At 48.9% G+C, this 17,207-nt stretch overlaps 1 protein-coding gene and 1 long non-coding RNA gene across 6 annotated transcripts in view; one reads left to right on the top strand and one right to left on the bottom strand.

Annotated features, from left to right (window-relative positions):
- The window catches only part of HABP2 (hyaluronan binding protein 2), a 33,116-nt gene extending 23,647 nt beyond the window's left edge, over positions 1-9,469 (bottom strand). For both annotated transcript variants that reach the window (XM_058697836.1, XM_058697837.1), the window contains exon 1: positions 9,311-9,469. In XM_058697836.1, coding sequence (XP_058553819.1) covers positions 9,311-9,379 — 69 coding nt within the window. In that variant the 5' untranslated portion in view covers positions 9,380-9,469. The remainder of the gene's footprint in view (positions 1-9,310) is intronic.
- A 114-nt stretch (positions 9,470-9,583) lies between these two features.
- Positions 9,584-13,753, top strand: LOC131493393 (uncharacterized). Of its 4 annotated transcripts, none has more exons than XR_009252622.1 (6): positions 9,584-9,730; positions 10,020-10,110; positions 10,561-10,611; positions 10,820-10,977; positions 11,341-11,535; positions 13,072-13,753. It is a non-coding gene; the product is annotated as an uncharacterized LOC131493393 (long non-coding RNA). The 4 variants fall into 4 exon arrangements; XR_009252620.1 differs by lacking the exon at positions 13,072-13,753 and adding an exon at positions 11,845-12,190; XR_009252621.1 differs by lacking the exon at positions 11,341-11,535.
- The last annotated feature ends 3,454 nt before the right edge of the window (positions 13,754-17,207 follow it).

Here is a 17,207-nt window from a genome sequence, read left to right as displayed (position 1 = left end):
GGAGGGCCAGCCAAGTGCTGCGCTGCCCACAGCCAGCAGGTGGCAGACGTGCCCTTCCCAGGAACTGAGCCCTCGCTCTCGGGAGAAACCAAACAAAAACAACGCTGGACCTTTCTGGGGCCTGGGGGCCCTGCAGATCCCGCTGGCTCTCGACGAATCTGAAGCAGCTGCCGCCCAGCGATGCAGCCTGGGCTGCGAGTCAGGGATCCAGAGCAGGCCCACTCATTTTGTGAGCCACTGGGTCCGCCTGCAGAGATAGGCTGCAGCGAAATGTGGAGACCCGCAGCCCAAACACAGGCTGGGTAGCTGCGGGACCATATGGGAGAGGCCAGGCCAGTAGCCAGTTATTTATGCCATAGGTCTGGATCCTGAAACTAACCTGAGTGATGGGGGTGGGGGAATGGGGAGGCACAATGTTTCATCCCATTCTGGCGTCCAGTCTTTACACGGTGACACTTAAAATGATACAATCCTACTCCTGGGACTTGCAAACGCAAGGAGGAAGACCACGAAAGCAAAAGAATAAGAGGGGGGTGGGGGGAGGAGGAGACAACCGTGATCTCAGTTGGCATACATCAAGAGCTGACAGTGTGCCAAGGACTGTGCTCGATATTTTACATGCATTCTGTCTCGTTGGCGGCACACGATGCTTGATCATGGAGGTACTATCACTGTGTCTATTTTAGAGGTGAGCAAACCGGTTCCCAGAGGTGAAGTTGCCCACAGTAACTCAGCTAGTAAATTGCTGCAGCCAGGATAGAATGGAGCCAGTCTTCCACCGGAGCCCTTGCCCTTGACCTCCGTCGCTATGAGGGCTGAGGAGAGCGTGGCAATCATACGCTTTAACGGAAGAATGGAGGAGAAAGAAACAGAAGTGCTACTGAATTCTACAAGAGGCAGGTTGTGAAATCAGACCTCTGTCCTTGGAAAGCTTTATGAAAGGCCTGTCCGGGCTGGCCCAGGCCTGGTAGGACAGAGAGAGGACTGCTAGGCACCAGCGACAGCTGTGGAAGGTACAAAAGTCAGCTCGAGCCTCGGCCAGGCCAAGGTGGCCAACGCATCTCAACAAACATCTCCACTCAGATCAGGGGGGTGTGCAAGCCGCTGCCTGCTTCTTTTACCGCTTCTGTTCCTTGTCTCAACAGGGATAAAAGAGCAGCTTCTAGTATCTTCTAGTGTCTTCTAGGCTAAGGTTTGTTAGGGGGAAAGACAGGGAGGGCAGAGAGAAGGCTATTGTCTCTGAGTCTTACTGATTTACAGCGTAATCTCCCCGGGGGTGAAGAGCATGGGAGTCTAATCCATTTTGTCCTCTCTTTAATCGAGTTTAAGCTTTCGCGAGATTTCATCTTTAATCTAGATTATTGCAGCTCAGGTTCTTCCTCTGCCTTTCAGAATTCTAAATCTTCTGGAAAACAAGAAGGCAGAGGCTAACAGTCTGAGTTGGCGAATCCCAGGAATTAGCTGGTGGAAAATGTTCTCAGAGGATTGGGACGCAGAAGAGGGGAGATGGGGTGCAAGACCTGTCCTCTGGGGCCAGAAGCTTGGCTTAGCATGAACCAACCAACAACAGAAAATTGGGACTCTAGGGCCACCTGGGTGGCTCAGCCGGTGAAGTGTCCAACTCTTGATGTCGGCTCAGGTCATGATCTCAAGGTTTGTGGGATGGAGCCCCCACCCTGTGTTGAGCTCCGCGCTGACGATGTGGAGGCTGCTGCAGATTTTCTCTCTCTCTCTCCCTCTTTCTCTGCCCCCCCCCCCACACACTTGCATGCACACTCCGTCTCTCTCAAAATAAAGAAAGATTGGGACTCTAATCCCTCCATCCCTTCCTCCTTGGATGTTCTACCATGAACTGGTTGTGGATCAACACGGAGAAGCCGAGTTATTCCCAAGGGCAGTTGGGTGGGAGATAACTCTGCCCCGTGACCAAGTGAAGCTGAAGTCACTGGCCTAAAAGGGTGGGCCAAAGACAAGAGTGCAGCGTGCAGCAGGCCAGTCCTCACTGTTGGACAAAGAGCTCAAGGTCAGGGTGAGATGTGGTGGCGACAGAGGACAGAGGTTGTCCGTGTTCCCGTCACCAACCCAAGTATTGCCCCATACCATCCCCCCACTGCGGCTCTGGCTGCAGACAAACTATGATGAAATTCGCAGTTGTGCAAAGCCACGTAGTCCTTTCCCCCAAAAAACTGTGATAAAATCCATGCAACACAATATTTTTAATTTTAACCATTTGCAAGTGTACCATTCACTGGCATTAGTTACATGAACATTGTTGTGTAACCATCCCACACTCTCTTTACCCGAAACGTTTTCATCATCCCCAACAGAAAGTGTGTAGCCATTAGATAATAACTTTCTCCTCACTCCCCGCCCTCCCCTGATCAGTACCCGAGTAACCTGTGTTCTATTTTCTGGCTCTGAATTTGCCTATTCTAGGTACTTCATATGTGTGGAATCACAATATTTATCCTTCTGTGGCTGGATTTATTTCACTAGGCATAACGTTCTCAAGGTTCATCCATGTTGTAGCATACACCAAACTTTCATTCCTTTTCAGTCTGAGTAGATTTCCATTGTCTATCCATTTTGTTTATCCATTCATCTGTTGAGGGACGCTTGGGTTGTTTACATCTTTTGGCTATTGTGAATAAGTTGCCATGCACATGGGTGTATAAATATCTGTCCCAGTCCCTGCTTTCCATTTTTCTGGGTTATACCTAGGAGTGGAATTTTCTGGGTCTTAGGGTACTTCTATGTTTAACTTTCTGAGGAAGCACCATCCTGTGCTCCATAGTGGCCGCACCATTTTATATTCCCACCAACAGTGCATGAGCGTTCCAATTCTTTCACATCCTCATCAACACTGGTTACTTTCCATTTAAGAACGTTCTGGCCATCCTGATAGGTATAGAGTGGTGCCATTCAGTCCTTTTCTAGTTGCAAGGAATCTTGCCTTTCTTGCTTTTGCACATACACCACACAGGGCTGTCTCAGGATGGGCAGGGTTCGCTGTGGCTTTGCTTTAATCTGAACCTCAGGGCAAGGAGGGAAGGCTTCAGCGGGGGAAATACGGCAGCCAAAGAAGAAAGCATTGGCTCGTGGTCTGTGTGGGTGGCTTCCTTCTCGGGAGCCTGGGTGAAGCAGGACCATAGTGACGAGCAAGGGTGCATTGTGGAGAGGAGTGGGTCTGGACTCTTCATGTACAGAGGGGTAAGGCCCAGGGGGATGGAGTGTTCCTGTAAGGACATGAACTGACTGGGGCAGGGGAGGGACTCGAGGCCAGATCTCCTTGCTCTGTCAATCCCCTGCTTAGCCTTTCTACTTTAACGCTCAGAGCTCTAGAGCCCATTCAGGCCTCTGCCCAGGTGACTGAGGGCTGGAATGTAGCTTCACGTGACAAGCAGAGATGGGATGGGGCAGAGTAGACGACGTCCATGGCATTTGCCATTCATTTCTGGAGAACTTGGTAAAAATTCAGTTTCCTGAGGCGCCTGGGTGGCTCAGTCAGTTAAGTGTCCGAGTCTTGGTCACTTGCTCAGGTCCCAATCTCACGGTTCATGGATTGAGCCCCACGGAGGGCTCTACGCTGGCAGTGCGGAACCTGCTTGGAATTGCTCTCTCCCTCTCTCTCCGACCCTCCCTGGCACGCTCTCTCTCTAATAGTAAATAAATAAATAATTTAAAAAATTCAGGTTCCTGGGCCCTATACACAGATATCGTGCGTCCATGGGCCTGGAGTGGGCCCAGAACGTGAATTTTGAACCAGTACCCAGGGGACTTTGCCCTCAGCCTCGCTTTGATTATACCTGCCTTAGGCATGAAGCTCCTGGCCAAGGGAGACTGTGGGCTGATCTCTCCTCTTTGCACAAGTTGTTGAGTCGCTCTGTGCCTCAGCTTCCCCGATTGTAAAAGTAAAAATGTCCGTACCCTCATGTTTTATTCCAGGGCATATGGCTGCCCGTGGGGAGTGCAGCTTTTGCAAAGAATTGGGGAGGATTGAGGACAAGGGATAAACACACGCCTTTCTGGGTGTGATAGTGCAGGTGGAAGGCCTTTGGAAAGGCAAATGAACAAACAAGACAAAAGAGCGAGATGGGTCTGAGGCCTCTGCCACGTGGGCATGATCCTGAAGCTGCCTTCACTTCCGTGCTTCCTTTGGTGCGGAACCGGTGGTCCCCAAGCTGATTCAGCTGGTGCTCCCCAGGGCATGACCTGACATCAGGCACTGTGTAAGACGGTCACTCCCTTCCCAATTTCACCATAAACCCTTCCAAACCCATCACAAAGGAGAACTGGGTGCTGCTGGTAAGTCTCTATCCTCTCTACCTCTTGCTAGCCTCCCCTTCCAACAAGGAGAAAGCAGGCTTCAGGCTCTGAGCATTTGGGTGGCAAGTGTAGCCAGTTAGAATTCAGTGACGTCATTTTCTTTGATTTTTTTTTTTTTTTCCAATATAGTCGTGCCAATTTCCTTTAAAAGCAAATCTGTTGAGCTAGAGAAAAGGTAACTCTGTTTAACAAACACATTAAGAAACCGGTTTGGGCTTTAGGGCAGACCTGGGTTTGAATCCCCATTCTGTAGCCTCCGGGGGTGGCCATCTTGGACAGATTCCTTAGCTTTTCTGTAGCTTAGTTTCTTATTTGTCAAATAAGAATGATATGGGTGCCCAAGCCATTGGGCACTTGGGAATGAAGTAATAAACATTAGGCACACAGTATCTGACATATGATAGAGACTTAATAAATGGTTGTGCTATGATTATGATTATTAGCTACTGTTGTCAGAGAGTTTGAGTTTTTCTTTTTTTTTCCCCCCTCGCAAATCGTGGGCAAGAGTAAGGAGAGCTCGCTAAGCATAAACTCTTCATGGAACTTGTTTGTCGGGTCACAGGCACGTCACACCAGTCCACCCCCTTATTTTTCCTGGGATCTTTGCCAAGTCCTAAGCCAGAAAACCTTGTTATATTAATTATGAAGAAAAAGCATGTTTTATTTAAAATCCCGGCTGCCGAATATTCTGCCATGCTGTTTCTCTGTGACAGCAGAATTCCTTTTGCATTTAGGGAACCTTAATGAATTTAAAATATAAATATATCTGTGCCTATATACACATGTGATTTCCCGCGACCTGATTTCCGTAAACACCAGCATATACCGCCAAAGCTAATGAGTTGGAATTGTGCTTTGGATCAGTTTTGTATAAAAAAAAATCTGTAAGAAGTCACAGTGAACTTCAGTCCCTCTCTTTTCCTTAAGACTCTGTGGTTCCAGCAAGAGGGAGTGATGTCCTTCCTGGGCCTGAAGGAGACTTGGATATTCTGGAACCTTGAGGCTTAGAAAGGGGTGGCTCTTACTTTCCCATCAAAGGCCTAGTTCGGTCCTGGGGGCTGTGCAGATGTGAACGCTGAAATTAATCAGACGCTGAACCCAGTTACTTGACCATCCAAAACAGGCTCCAGTCCTTCAACATCCATAGTGTTTCTGCATAATAACAGACAAACCGGGCTGTCTCTGTCTCTCTCTCCAACTTAGAACCTGGCCGATAATGTAAATCCATCCAGCAAAACAGTATCAATGGTAGAGAGTGGACTCGGCGGGGGGCGGGGCGGAGGGGGGGCGGCGCTCAAGTTTCTTCTGAAACTGGGAATGGTAGCCCTTCATCTGGTTGGTGCCAAGCAGGTACGTGAGCCCCATGTTACTAAAATGTCTAGTTTGGGAGTGCCCGGGTGGCTCAGTCGGTTCAGCGTCCGACTTCACCTCAGGTCATGATCTCACAGTTTGTGGGTCCGAGGCCCACGTCGGGCTCTGTGCTGACAGCTCAGAGCCTGGAGCCTGCTTCGGATTCTGTGTCTCCCTCTCTCTCTGCCCCTCCGGCTCACACTCTGTCTCTCTCTCTGTCTCTAAAAAATAAAAATAATAAAAACGTAAAAAATAATAATAATAACTAAAAAAAATAAAATGTCTGGTTTTCAAGAAAAGCTGGGGATTTGTGCTTCTATGTGAAGTGTTCTGATTTTCAAATGTTGCCAAACAATTGAAAGAAAATTAAAATACTCTTCGGCTGACCTTCTACCCCCTAAAGAAAACTCAGTCTGTGAGCAGAATGGACCCCCAAGTTGCCAGTTTGCAGATTCAGGTCCCTTCAAAACTTTCTGTGGTGCTCTACCTGGGAGGATACTAGAGTTCTAGAGTTGTTGAGTTTAAATTCGAGGGTTTAAGGAGTCTAGACATGGGAGCAAACATGTGTTTTAATTATAAGGTGCATTGCTGGGGAGAGAAAAGCCATTGTCTTCTGTCCTCTCTAGGAATGGCCTGCCAAGCCTTGTCCTCTGGCTTCTGACCCTGGAGAAGGTCAAATTCCATTATGGCTGAGCCCAGTGGTCAAGAACCACAGCAAGAAGAAATTTTTGAGCCCTGGGCACGGTGCACATCCTTGATACAGTTGAGTGGGTCTCCTGTAACAGGCAAGGAGTGGGACAGATCTGAGCCTCGGTCCTGGCTGGGAAGTTAGTTGAACATCTCTGGGTGCATTTCTCATCCGTAGCACAGGGGCAACAGTACAAGGCTGTGCTGGAGACAGGTGTTCATTCAGGAAAACCAACTCTAGCTCAGGCCAGGAAGGCACTTCGAATGAATTTCTGGTGTCCATGACAATAACATTTGTCCAATACCTCTTTGGATCACGGATATCTGAATAAAAATCTAAGTTAGAGATGAGCCCATGGAGAACTCATTATAGGGTTTGCTGCGTGACCTAAATTCATGGGAGAGTGTCCACACATCCTTCCAATGGATAGTGATTGTAGATCCTGTGACCACTTTTCTTTAAAGTTCCAGGGGCACATGGAGATCGCTGCACCCCAACCAGCAAACAAACCCCTGGATTAAGAGCTTCCTGCCCCTACACAGAGGACCATGTCCCTGAAGCTCTGTGGATGGAAGAAATCTCATCTTCAGCCAGAGTCCAGGCGAAAGACCTCATCCAGACAGTGGACAGCAGCCTGTAGGGTAGAGCTCAGCTTGACTAGAGGCCAAGCTGTCCATCTTCCCACCTGTAAAATGGGAACAATAACACTACCTACTTCTTAGGGTCCTCCCAGAGATGAACCGGTCCACTGTAAAGAAAGAACCTGGCCCACAGGATTTCTCATTAAATGATAACAGTTGGTGATTATTTTTAGCTACGTGGGGTGGAAGAGAGTGCCCAGCCCATCTGGCTGTGTGGCTCCCTCCCCTCGATGATGCCCCTGCACTCTCCAAAGCATCTGAGCGAGTTGGCCACTTTCCCCTGGATGTCTGTGGACTGGCCCGTGGAACGCAAGCCGCCTTCCCGACCACCTGTCTGGCACACATCTGGGGTAAGAAAACATTCCAAAGCCCTGAATCCTCTCTTTGGAACTGACTAAGCCCATTGCCCGAAGGCTATCTCTCATATTTTCTCTTTTATCCATTATTGACTTATAATTTCATTGCTAACCCTAAAAATTCACTGGGGCTTGCACCAAAGGGAGTTTTTGGGACCATTACCGTTGTGTGAACTTCAAACAGACTGCATCAACTCTCTCCTTGCCTGCAAACTTTAGGATCTAATTCTTTCCGACTGGTACTTTCTCTGGGCCCCTTGTGGGCCTCTGATAATTTCCACCTCTTCCTCTAGACCTATGGTATTTCTGCTGGGTCTTGTCCCCAGACATCCACCAAGCAATCAAATGATGTAGGGGCTTGAAAATTTGTAACTGCAGCCACAGCACACATATACCAGTCATCACTGGTGAAAGAAAATTCTCTCAGAGGTGAGTTACTTGACAGCTTAATATGGGCCGAAGGAAGGTGTCTGAGGAAAGTTTACCGAAAGGGGAGGAGAAGCTCTTGGTTTTGAAACATCTAATGAGAAAATCTGAAATTTAATCTGCTGCCTACAAGGAAAGCTGTATAGAATAGAATGGGAAATAAAATGCAAAGGTATTTAATAAGATAAAGGGGTTATGACTGCTCTTTCTGTTGTCATCCCTTGATTCTTCTCTACCTGCCCCCCCAAAGGGGTGCATTCTCTGATTTAATTTTTTTTATGTTTATTTATTTTGGAGAGAGAGAGAGAGAGAGAGAGGGAGAGAACGAGAGCAAATGGGGGTGGGGCAGAAAGAGAGAGACACAGAATCTGAAGCAGGCTCCAGGCTCTGAGCTGTCAGCACAGGGCCCAATGCGGGGCTTGAACTCACAGGCTGTGAGATCACGACCTGAGCTGAAGTCAGACACTTAACCGACTGAGCCACCCAGCCTCCCCTTATAGAGATGTCGTATTCATTCTGGAAATTTAAAGGGGAAAGAGCTAATATTTATTGAAAGCCAATGCATTGCTTCATCCAATCAGCCATGGCCCTCCCCAAATCTGTGACAGATTATCTGTCACTTGGTTTGCAGTAGGGGAAACTGAGGCTCAGCGTGATTATGTTTTGCCCAATATTCCACAGCTAGAATGTGGCAAAGCTGTGATTCAAAGCGCTGGCTCCAAAACCCATGCTCATGCCTCAAACCACATCTGGTAGGGAACCCCAGGAGGCTCTGTTTCTGTTGATGGCCCCTCTCCTGTGCCCACAGAGATCCAGCTGACACTCTGGAACTACAAAGGCACACAGCAGGGGCCGACATCTCCACTGCCCATCTGCTTCCAAATGCCCACGGTCCCCACGTAAGACCCGCGGATGGCATTTACTCTCCCTGCTCGCCACCACCTCCCTTGGGCCCCTGCTGACCCTCCTTGTCCCATCTGCTAGGGACAAGGGAGAAAAATGCTACCCACGAAGCTTCTCTCCAAAACTCATCCACCTAAGTAAAACCAGAATCATACGCAACGAACAGGATTCTCCTCTCGAGCCGAATCACAGGGGTTCCTCCCCTACTGTTGCCTCAGATGGCCAGAAAACTGTACCTCTGTCAACACGTGCAAAGAGAGTCTGTAGCTTTTAATGGCTTCTCAAAGGGTTCTCGGAGATCCATGCCAAAGGGTTCTCCGAGCCCCTCGTCTTGGCAGATTTGCTCGCCCCGGTCCCCTTAGTGGCAAGGTGCTCATGGAGATTCTGCTCCGAGGGCTCGAGTCAGTTACGTGGGTTCATGGACTTGGCTTCTCGACAGCAACTAACATTACAGGCCTGCATTGACTGTTACAATCAGGATGTATTCAGATTGACAACACGTGCCTTTTACAACCCAAGTTTCTAGTCACTCCCGGCCCAGGTGCTTGAACCTGGGTCGAACCCGGGTCCGCCTCATAACCTCAGCCTCTCAACTACGGACATTTGAAAAGGACACTTACCCCGATGGCTGCCTTTCCCACCAGAGCTGTTACCAGCACAATATGGAGATGACACATTCTGGCGAGCATATGTGCAGTTGAAGGCCTCTTGTTTTGCTCGACACACAATTTCTTTTGCTGTCTATGCCTTTACGGGGGGAACATGTCCCCAAGGACTCAAGAACAAAGGATGCCAATTATTAACTAGGCATCGAATACTGTTTAATGTTTTGCAAACCAACTATCTTGATTAAACAAATGGCCACTTTGGAGCTGGGCTGAGTCATGGGGTGGTTTCTTTTCTGGGGAGAAAGTATCCAAAGGAAGTGGCAGGGTTAAAGAGCCCCAGCCCCTGGGTGCACCCCAGGGGCTGCCGAGTGTTCATGCGGAAGGGCCGATAGTTAACTACCGTCCCACGCACGGGATAAAAGCCCCGGTCGGGTAAGGCTTCCGCTACAGGCCTTTGCCGTCGCTGATTCAGACAGAATGTTAACGGAGTTCTGATTCATCAAATCTCTAAACAGAATTAAGGCATGGACGGGCTCCTAACAACATCACACTCTCTATTCATGAAAGATAAAGGATGCAAAACTGCTATTGACAAACATTGATCCTGGGCCCTTTGAAGCATTGCCCATGGTTGCTTGTTGGCTTCAAAAGTTTTCTTTTAAATCTCATTACATCAGGTTTTCTGCTTTTTAATTATTTTTTTTTTCTCCTTTCCTTGGAGTCTTTCTTTGATCAAGAGGGTGAAGAAACCGTGATGCTCATATCGGGGGCCGGTCCTCCCTGTGTTCTGTATTTAGCTACCCTGGTTCCAGGTAAGGTTCCATAAAGCAATGTTACCTCTCAAGCGTGGGTTCTCAGGAACACGCTTATTGATTTCTTTAATAAGCATCATCTTGAGCTCTTGTAATCACCTGACTGCCCACAGTAATCTATGTGAGGGCTCCGGGAATCCTCCTGCCCGGGGCCGGCATCCGGGTTCTGAAACCTTGCCGCCAGCTGAGGCGGGCGCTCGCTCGGGGCTCCTGCTCACCCATATGCCGTAACCTATTTGGCACACGCAGGACCGCTCAGTGGCTGCTTCCACCTTTGGAAGACAGGTTGCCAGCCACGAAGGGCCTCATGGGTACCAGCCCCGGAGAAGGCCAAAGTCAATGCCTCAGCCACCAGATGTCCTTGAAGGACAAACCGAGTCCTATCGTTTTTACCTCCTAAATAACTCCAAATTTGTCTTCTTTTGTCCACTTCTTTTCTCTCCATTTCAGGCAGCCATCAACTCGCTCCTGGTCAATACCCACCTGACCTCTATGACACACGTACACACCAGTCCTTTTTTCTGGAAAGTTCTCTGAACCCATCCCAGTGTTCCCCTAATCTTCACTCCCACCCTAACTCTGTTCTTAACTCCAACCCTCATCGCTCTTGAGCAAGTTTGCTTGGTTAACTCACCCAGTCAATGCATCTTTCTGGTCTCAGCACAGACATGACTTCTTCAGAAGGCCTCCGTATGTTTTTCCTTTATAGCGCTAACCAGGGTCATGACTGCGGGCCTGTATTACTATTTCACGAACCTTCGTTGCCCACTGTTCCCACCAGACCGAAAGCTCCTAAGACAGGCATTCTGTTTTGCTGGCCATTGGATTCCTGGCATAGATAGATACCTGGCACTTGCCTGGCCCATGGTAGATGTTCGTGTATCTTAGATGAATAACCGCTTTAGTAAAGTGACAGTTGGATCCTTTATTTATTTATTTATTTATTTACTCACTTACTCATTTATTTATATTTTTTTAATGTTTATTTACTTTTGAAAGACAGAGAGACAGACAGAGCATGAGCAGGGGAGGGGCAGAGAGAGAGAGAGAGAGAGAGGGAGACACAGAACCCGAAGTGGGCTCCAGGCTCCAAGCTGTCAGCACAGCTGCATCCCGACACGGGGCATGAACCCACGAACCGCTAGATCATGACCCGAGCTGAAGTCGGTCGCTTGTCCGGCTGAGCCACCTAGGGGCCCCTAAAGTGACAGTTGGATACTTTATAATCAGGACACCTCCAATAGCATAACCAGCTCGATGTGAGAAACTAAAGTATTTGTGAAATTTCAAACACCCTTCAACTTGTTCACGAAGACTACATTAACATCCATCGAATATGCACCAGTAATCTGCCGTGAGCCAGGCATTGGCAAAGCAGGGACGGGACAGGCAGAGAGAACTTCGCTCTCAAAGGGCACACGTTGCGTAAGTCAATTTTTGGTTAGTGATAAGTGTGAAAAAGAATGAAACAAGGTGACGGACCAGAAATCCTTGCAGGTGGGGGATGTTTGCTGGGTGGGTCACCCGTGTGGCGCTGAGGCCACTGCTGATGGTTCTCTGACCACAGAGCAAGGGCCAAAGAGGCAGAGCACTGGGGGGTCTGCTGTTTTCCACGTTTAAACTGCAGACCTCACGGCACCTGCACAGTCGGTTATAAGTAGAAATAGACATTTTTAGGCAAGTCAAATCACCGAATCACTGCAGTGATGCAGGTGTCTCTTTTCCCCTCCACAGCCTTGTGTGAACTCGTGACCCTCTGATCTTGTGGAGTCTCAGAAAACCAGAAGCTTCTCTTCCTGGGTCAACAGGAAGTGACCTCAGCACGCTTGTGGTTCATCTTTTTAATACGGATTAATTTCCCTGACGTGTAGTCTTCCCTTTATCTCAAGCAAAAATTGAGCAATTTTGCTCTCCGTGTAATCACTGCAGGCCTCCCACATATTGTCTATTTCCCCAAGGCTCTGTTATCACAACAGTGTGGAACTGAATACATTTCGACACATGGCCCTAAAGGAGAGAATTCTCTAAAAAAATGTGTAGTCCTTTGAATTGAGGAAGACAAAAGGGTTAGCTTATCGTGTGATATGTCTGTATCTGGGGAGTTGGAACGGACCTCCCTGGGATCTCTGGTTTTTTTGTTTTTTTGTTTTTAAATTCGAACACAGAGCCTTTAGTCCTCATTCCCGTGTGGGTGTCTGATGCGATCGGGTCGATCTATTCTGTCCGAGTTCTGGGTGACATTTTCTCAAGAGTTGGGTTCCATCCCACTGGAGAGAGCCCCTATCCTGCCTTGGGGGGGGGGGTGCCTTGGGACCCTGGTTCTCCGTGGGCTGATTCTGCCACCCTAAGAAAAGACTTCTTCGCGGTGACCTTGCCAGAGACCCACTCTTTGACGTACTGGTTAGGGATTGTTTTTATACAGCAACCAGCGGGTCTGAGCCAACCTGTTCTGTGTTTATTTGTATTTACGTAACAACAGTCTTCTTCTTCCTGCTGGGCCTTCAGCATGGGGTGGGGGGTGCAGTATGGGGGGCAGGGGGCAGCCTAGAGGAGTACCTGTGAACAGCAGCTGGGACTCAAAACAGACCTGGGAGAGCCCCCACTCTGCCCACATATCCCCGCTGTGGAGCTTTGAGCCAGTCACTTACGCTCTCCGGGCCTCAGTTTCCTCATCTGTAAAGTAGGGAAAATATAGTTGCCACTTCATGGCATTACTGAGAGGTGCACATGAGAGCACAGAGGGAAGGTGCTTACTTAACTCAGTGGCCCCCATAGAGTAGATTTGCAGAGCACGCTGGCTTTGATATCACTAACGTCTTTTTGTGGGATGAAACTTGCTGAGCCCCCCAGACCCTCTGAGATGGAAGGGCCCCGTGTTCAGTGAGTCTAGTCTCCAGCCCAGGGAAGGAATGAACCCCTTCACGGAGGGGACCTTTATCTCACGTGTTCCTTCTCGGACAGGGGTCAGCAACCTTTTCCCGAAAGGACCAGATAACGGATATGTTAGTTTTTTTTCTGGCCGTGCATTTCTGTCGTGACTGCTGGGTCCTGCCGCCGTGTCACCGAAGCAGCCGCAGAGAATGTTTATGCCAGTGAGCGGGGCTGTGTTCCAATAAAACACTATTTACAAAACCGATCCCGGAGAAAGTGACAGGATACAGCCAGAGCATTGCACAACTTGAAGGGGCCCCTATGGAGACACGTCGGAAGCCAGCAGAGGGGCCTGGGCTGATGTGACACCACTGCCCTCAGAAAGTGTGCCCCCTGCTCCAGAATCATCAGAACTCTGTGGGGCATGGGGACTAAGGACGATTGCTCATTCATTCATTCTGCAGGTATTTATTGGGTGCCTACAGCATGCCTGTGCTGTATGGGACAAAGATGGGTCAGGTGCCAGCCTCATGAAGTTACATTCTCATGATGAGCCTCACTCAGATTCACGTGGCTGGGCTTCCATTAAATTCAGAAAGGCTTCCCAGGGCGACTGGGTGGCTCAGTCAGTTGAGCATCTGACTTGGTTTTGGCTCAGGTCATGATCTCCCGGTTGAGTGAGTTCGAGCCCCACGTCTGGCTCTGTGCTGGCCGTGTGGAGCCTGCTTGGGATTCTCTCTCTCTCTCTCTCTCTCTCTCTCTCTCTCTCTCCCTCTCTCTCTCTGCCCTTCCCCCGCTTGCATTGTCTCTGTCTCTCTCAATAAACTTAAAAATAAATCAATAAACTTAAAAAAAAATTTTTTTAATTCGTAAACCCTTCCCTAACCAGAGAAGAGAAGACATCTTGCAGGGAAGTGCTCCTGTTCCTTCCCGTCATTCCCCGAGGCCCCTGCCTGATCCATTAACTTCCGGGGGGGGGGGACCCTCCTCTGGGGGAAAGGGAGCTGGGGAGCTGCCTTGTTAACTTGGCAGGGGGCCGGGGTACCTTTCCCCGTGCTGCACCAAGTCTCCCCAGTATGTTCACGTCCACCGTAAACTCGTGGGTACTGCTCACCCCCTTTTTCCTACCTAGGAGATACTAGGGCGTCCACCACCCTGCTGTGTTTATGAAAGCAAACCAACATTTACGGAGCAGCTTCTGTGTTCCGGGTGCTTTTACACTCCTAAGCTCATATAGTCTTTATTACTGCCCCATAAGGTGATTTGACCCATTTTATCGTCAAAGAAAACCACGCTCAGAGAGGTTCAATACATCGCCCAAGGTCACCCAGCTTGAGACAGAGCCAGGTTTGAAGCTCCTCCCACTCTACTGCGTGGACGCCCGGGGTCTTGGGATGTCGTTTTGCCAGGTCAATTTCCACGTTGTCTTCATACTGACTATTATATATTATTGGGGGTAGCAATGTGCCCAGTGGGTAGTAAGGAAACCCTGTCCTCCGGCATCAGCCACTATTGTTTGAGGCTGGGTTTCCTGGGAAACCCATACGGAGATGTTGGGATCTGTGGACAGGAAGTTTATTGGGGAGTGCTTTTAGGATCACTACTCCTAGGGGAGCGAGGGGAGCGGGACAGGTAGAGGAAGAGGCTGGGTTGCAACGCAGTCACAACAGAGGCCCATCTCACGGAAAGTTCTAGAGCTGGGCTGGCCCTCAGTGTTGTCCTGCCATGAGCCATGGGGTAGGCCTTTGTACTGGGATCATCCCGTCACTGGATGTGGGCTATCCCCATGGAAGGAGTGTGAGTGTGGTCAAGGCAACTCTGGTGAAGGGAAATTCTCTGAGAGGAACTCAGCGGAGAGCCTTCAGCAGCCAGTACCAGGCAGCTGAGGGAAAGAGGGCCCCATCTGTGGAGAGGGATCTGGTGGTGCACCACAGCACCCACCCCGACTATTAGCTGGAATTTGCTTAGCTGGAAAATCTGGCTCAGGAAACCTGAATGGTTCAGTCAAGTTTTGGATAAGCATCCCCAGTCCATCCTTGGTCTAATTCAAGATGGCTGGAGCCACATTCGTGGCCAGGCTGAATCAGGTCCGTGGGGGCAATTACAGATGTTTAACTGGAACAGTCAATATCAAGCAGCAAACCAGACTGCTATTATGGAAATCATAAATCCTGCACTGTTAATAAACCGAGCTTATTTATAGCTGAGTTCCCCGCTGGCCAAAGATAAAGGAAAACCCTGATCATTTGGCATGATTTTCATGACACTTAAGTCAGTTTTATAGGAAAAATAAAGGGTTTCCCCCACCCCACCCCCGGGGGGTCAATTCCGGTCAATTTCGATTTGAAAAACAAAACCCAAAAAACCTTGCGGTCTGATGAGCACAGGCTGCAGTGGGTAAACAGGATGGAGAATTCCACTGACACACTTGCTGGCTGTCTCTTGCCAAAACGAACCCTGCTCTTTGGCCGTTGGTGGCTGTGGCTCCTGTGATCCGCGAAGTTTGTAAAGAGACAAGAACCATCCGTGCCGCACAGCTGTGTGACTTCCAACTGCAACGTGCAGCCCGATATGAATTAAACACCTCCGGATCTTCACACAATAATTGATCTGCCCATTTGTAGTTCTTTCCTTTCTTTAATCTTTCCGTGGGGCTTCAATCTTCCCTCTCATATTTTAAATTTCCTCTGTTCGGTGGTTGTCTATGGCAGAGAGTGGGGTGTTTTTTTTTTTTTTCCTCCCCGATCTCTCCCATCCCATCAATCAGTTCTGCAGAAACACAAGTCTGTCCCTTGGATCTTCAGCCTCACAAAGAGCTATCACCTGGGCGATGTGATGCTTCTTGTTCTAAGTGCGGCTTTGATTTATTAAACATTTTTGAATGAAATTCTTGCATACGTTTTGCATGTTGGGAAGCCCTCCACCCCCACTCCAGCGTATAGAAAACCTGAAAGAGAGGTGGGGTCTGGAGATTTGGGTGTCCCTTTCTGTCTAGACTCGTCGCCTTTCTGAGTACAGCGTGCTATTTCCAAAAGCCTTTTTCCTCTTGCGGGAGGCAGACCTCTGAGCGCCCACCCCTCTTAAATGTACTTCTTCTAGACAGGGCCTGACATTAACATCTTTCCTAAGCGCATTTGCTTGCTAGTCCTGTGTTGTGCTGGCAAGAGCCTGGGTTGGCATCAGAGCTAGTGGCCAAGCTATTTGCTTGCCGTGTGATCTTGAGCAAATTAAAAAAAAATTTTTTTTAATGTTTATTTGTTTTGTTTTTTTTTTTTGAGAGAGAGAGAGAGAGAGCAGGGGAGGGACAGAGAGAGAGGGAGACGCAGAATCCAAAACAGGCTCCAGGCTCCAAGCTGTCAGCACAGAGCCCGACGCGGGGCTCGAACTCACGGACCGCGAGATCATGACCTGAGCCGAAGTCAAATGATTAACTGACTGAGCCACCCAGATGCCCCAATGAAGCAAATTTCTTCATCTCCCCGAGCCTATCTTAAATAATTTGGGGGTAAATTAACTGTGATGATATATGGGAAGGCGTTAGACATGGAAACAACACACATGCATACACACACAGAAGCGTGTGATTTATCTCCCCTGATCGTGTATTCTTTCATTTGTTTTGGAAGAACCCATTAAGTGCCGTTACTATGGCATTCGTACATGCACAGGGATGTCTATCTCTGCCAAAGGAAAGCCAACTAGGCAAATCGGTAGCTATAAAACCAGGTGCTTGCTGAGGCCAACTCTGAGCCGTATCAGATGCATAGACATCGGAGGAAGGCATATTAGAAGAATGACAGGTGCCACGTGGGTCCCATTGGTCATTGCAGGATAACTCAGCTACCACTCCACCTACCCACACACTCCAACCTCACCCCATTCAGGAAAACCAGTTGCCACATTGGTAATTATTATCTGCCACCAACACGAATTTCTTGTGTCTTTCCGAGGGTGGAGATTGGAGGACAGATCACACCCACAGTCTCTACTTTCAAGGCCCTCGCTCCCCACCTGGGGAAGCATCCCTTAATTTCTCTATGACTCAGTTTCCTCATTTGGGACATGAGGGCAGTAGTAACAGGTACCTCATGGGGTTGCTATTACCATTAAGGGGGTTGTGCTGGGTAAAGTTCAAAATGCTTGATATCGTTTCAGGATGTAGTGAATGCTCTACAAGCATTTGTTAAATGACCCGCCCTCCGGGACTACCTACGGTAGGGGATTCA

Source organism: Neofelis nebulosa, chromosome 13, assembly GCF_028018385.1.
Source record: "Neofelis nebulosa isolate mNeoNeb1 chromosome 13, mNeoNeb1.pri, whole genome shotgun sequence".
NCBI classification, from domain to species: Eukaryota; Metazoa; Chordata; class Mammalia; order Carnivora; family Felidae; genus Neofelis; species Neofelis nebulosa.
Note: the sequence above shows the minus strand (reverse complement) of the source record. Positions and strands in the feature narration are given on the sequence as shown.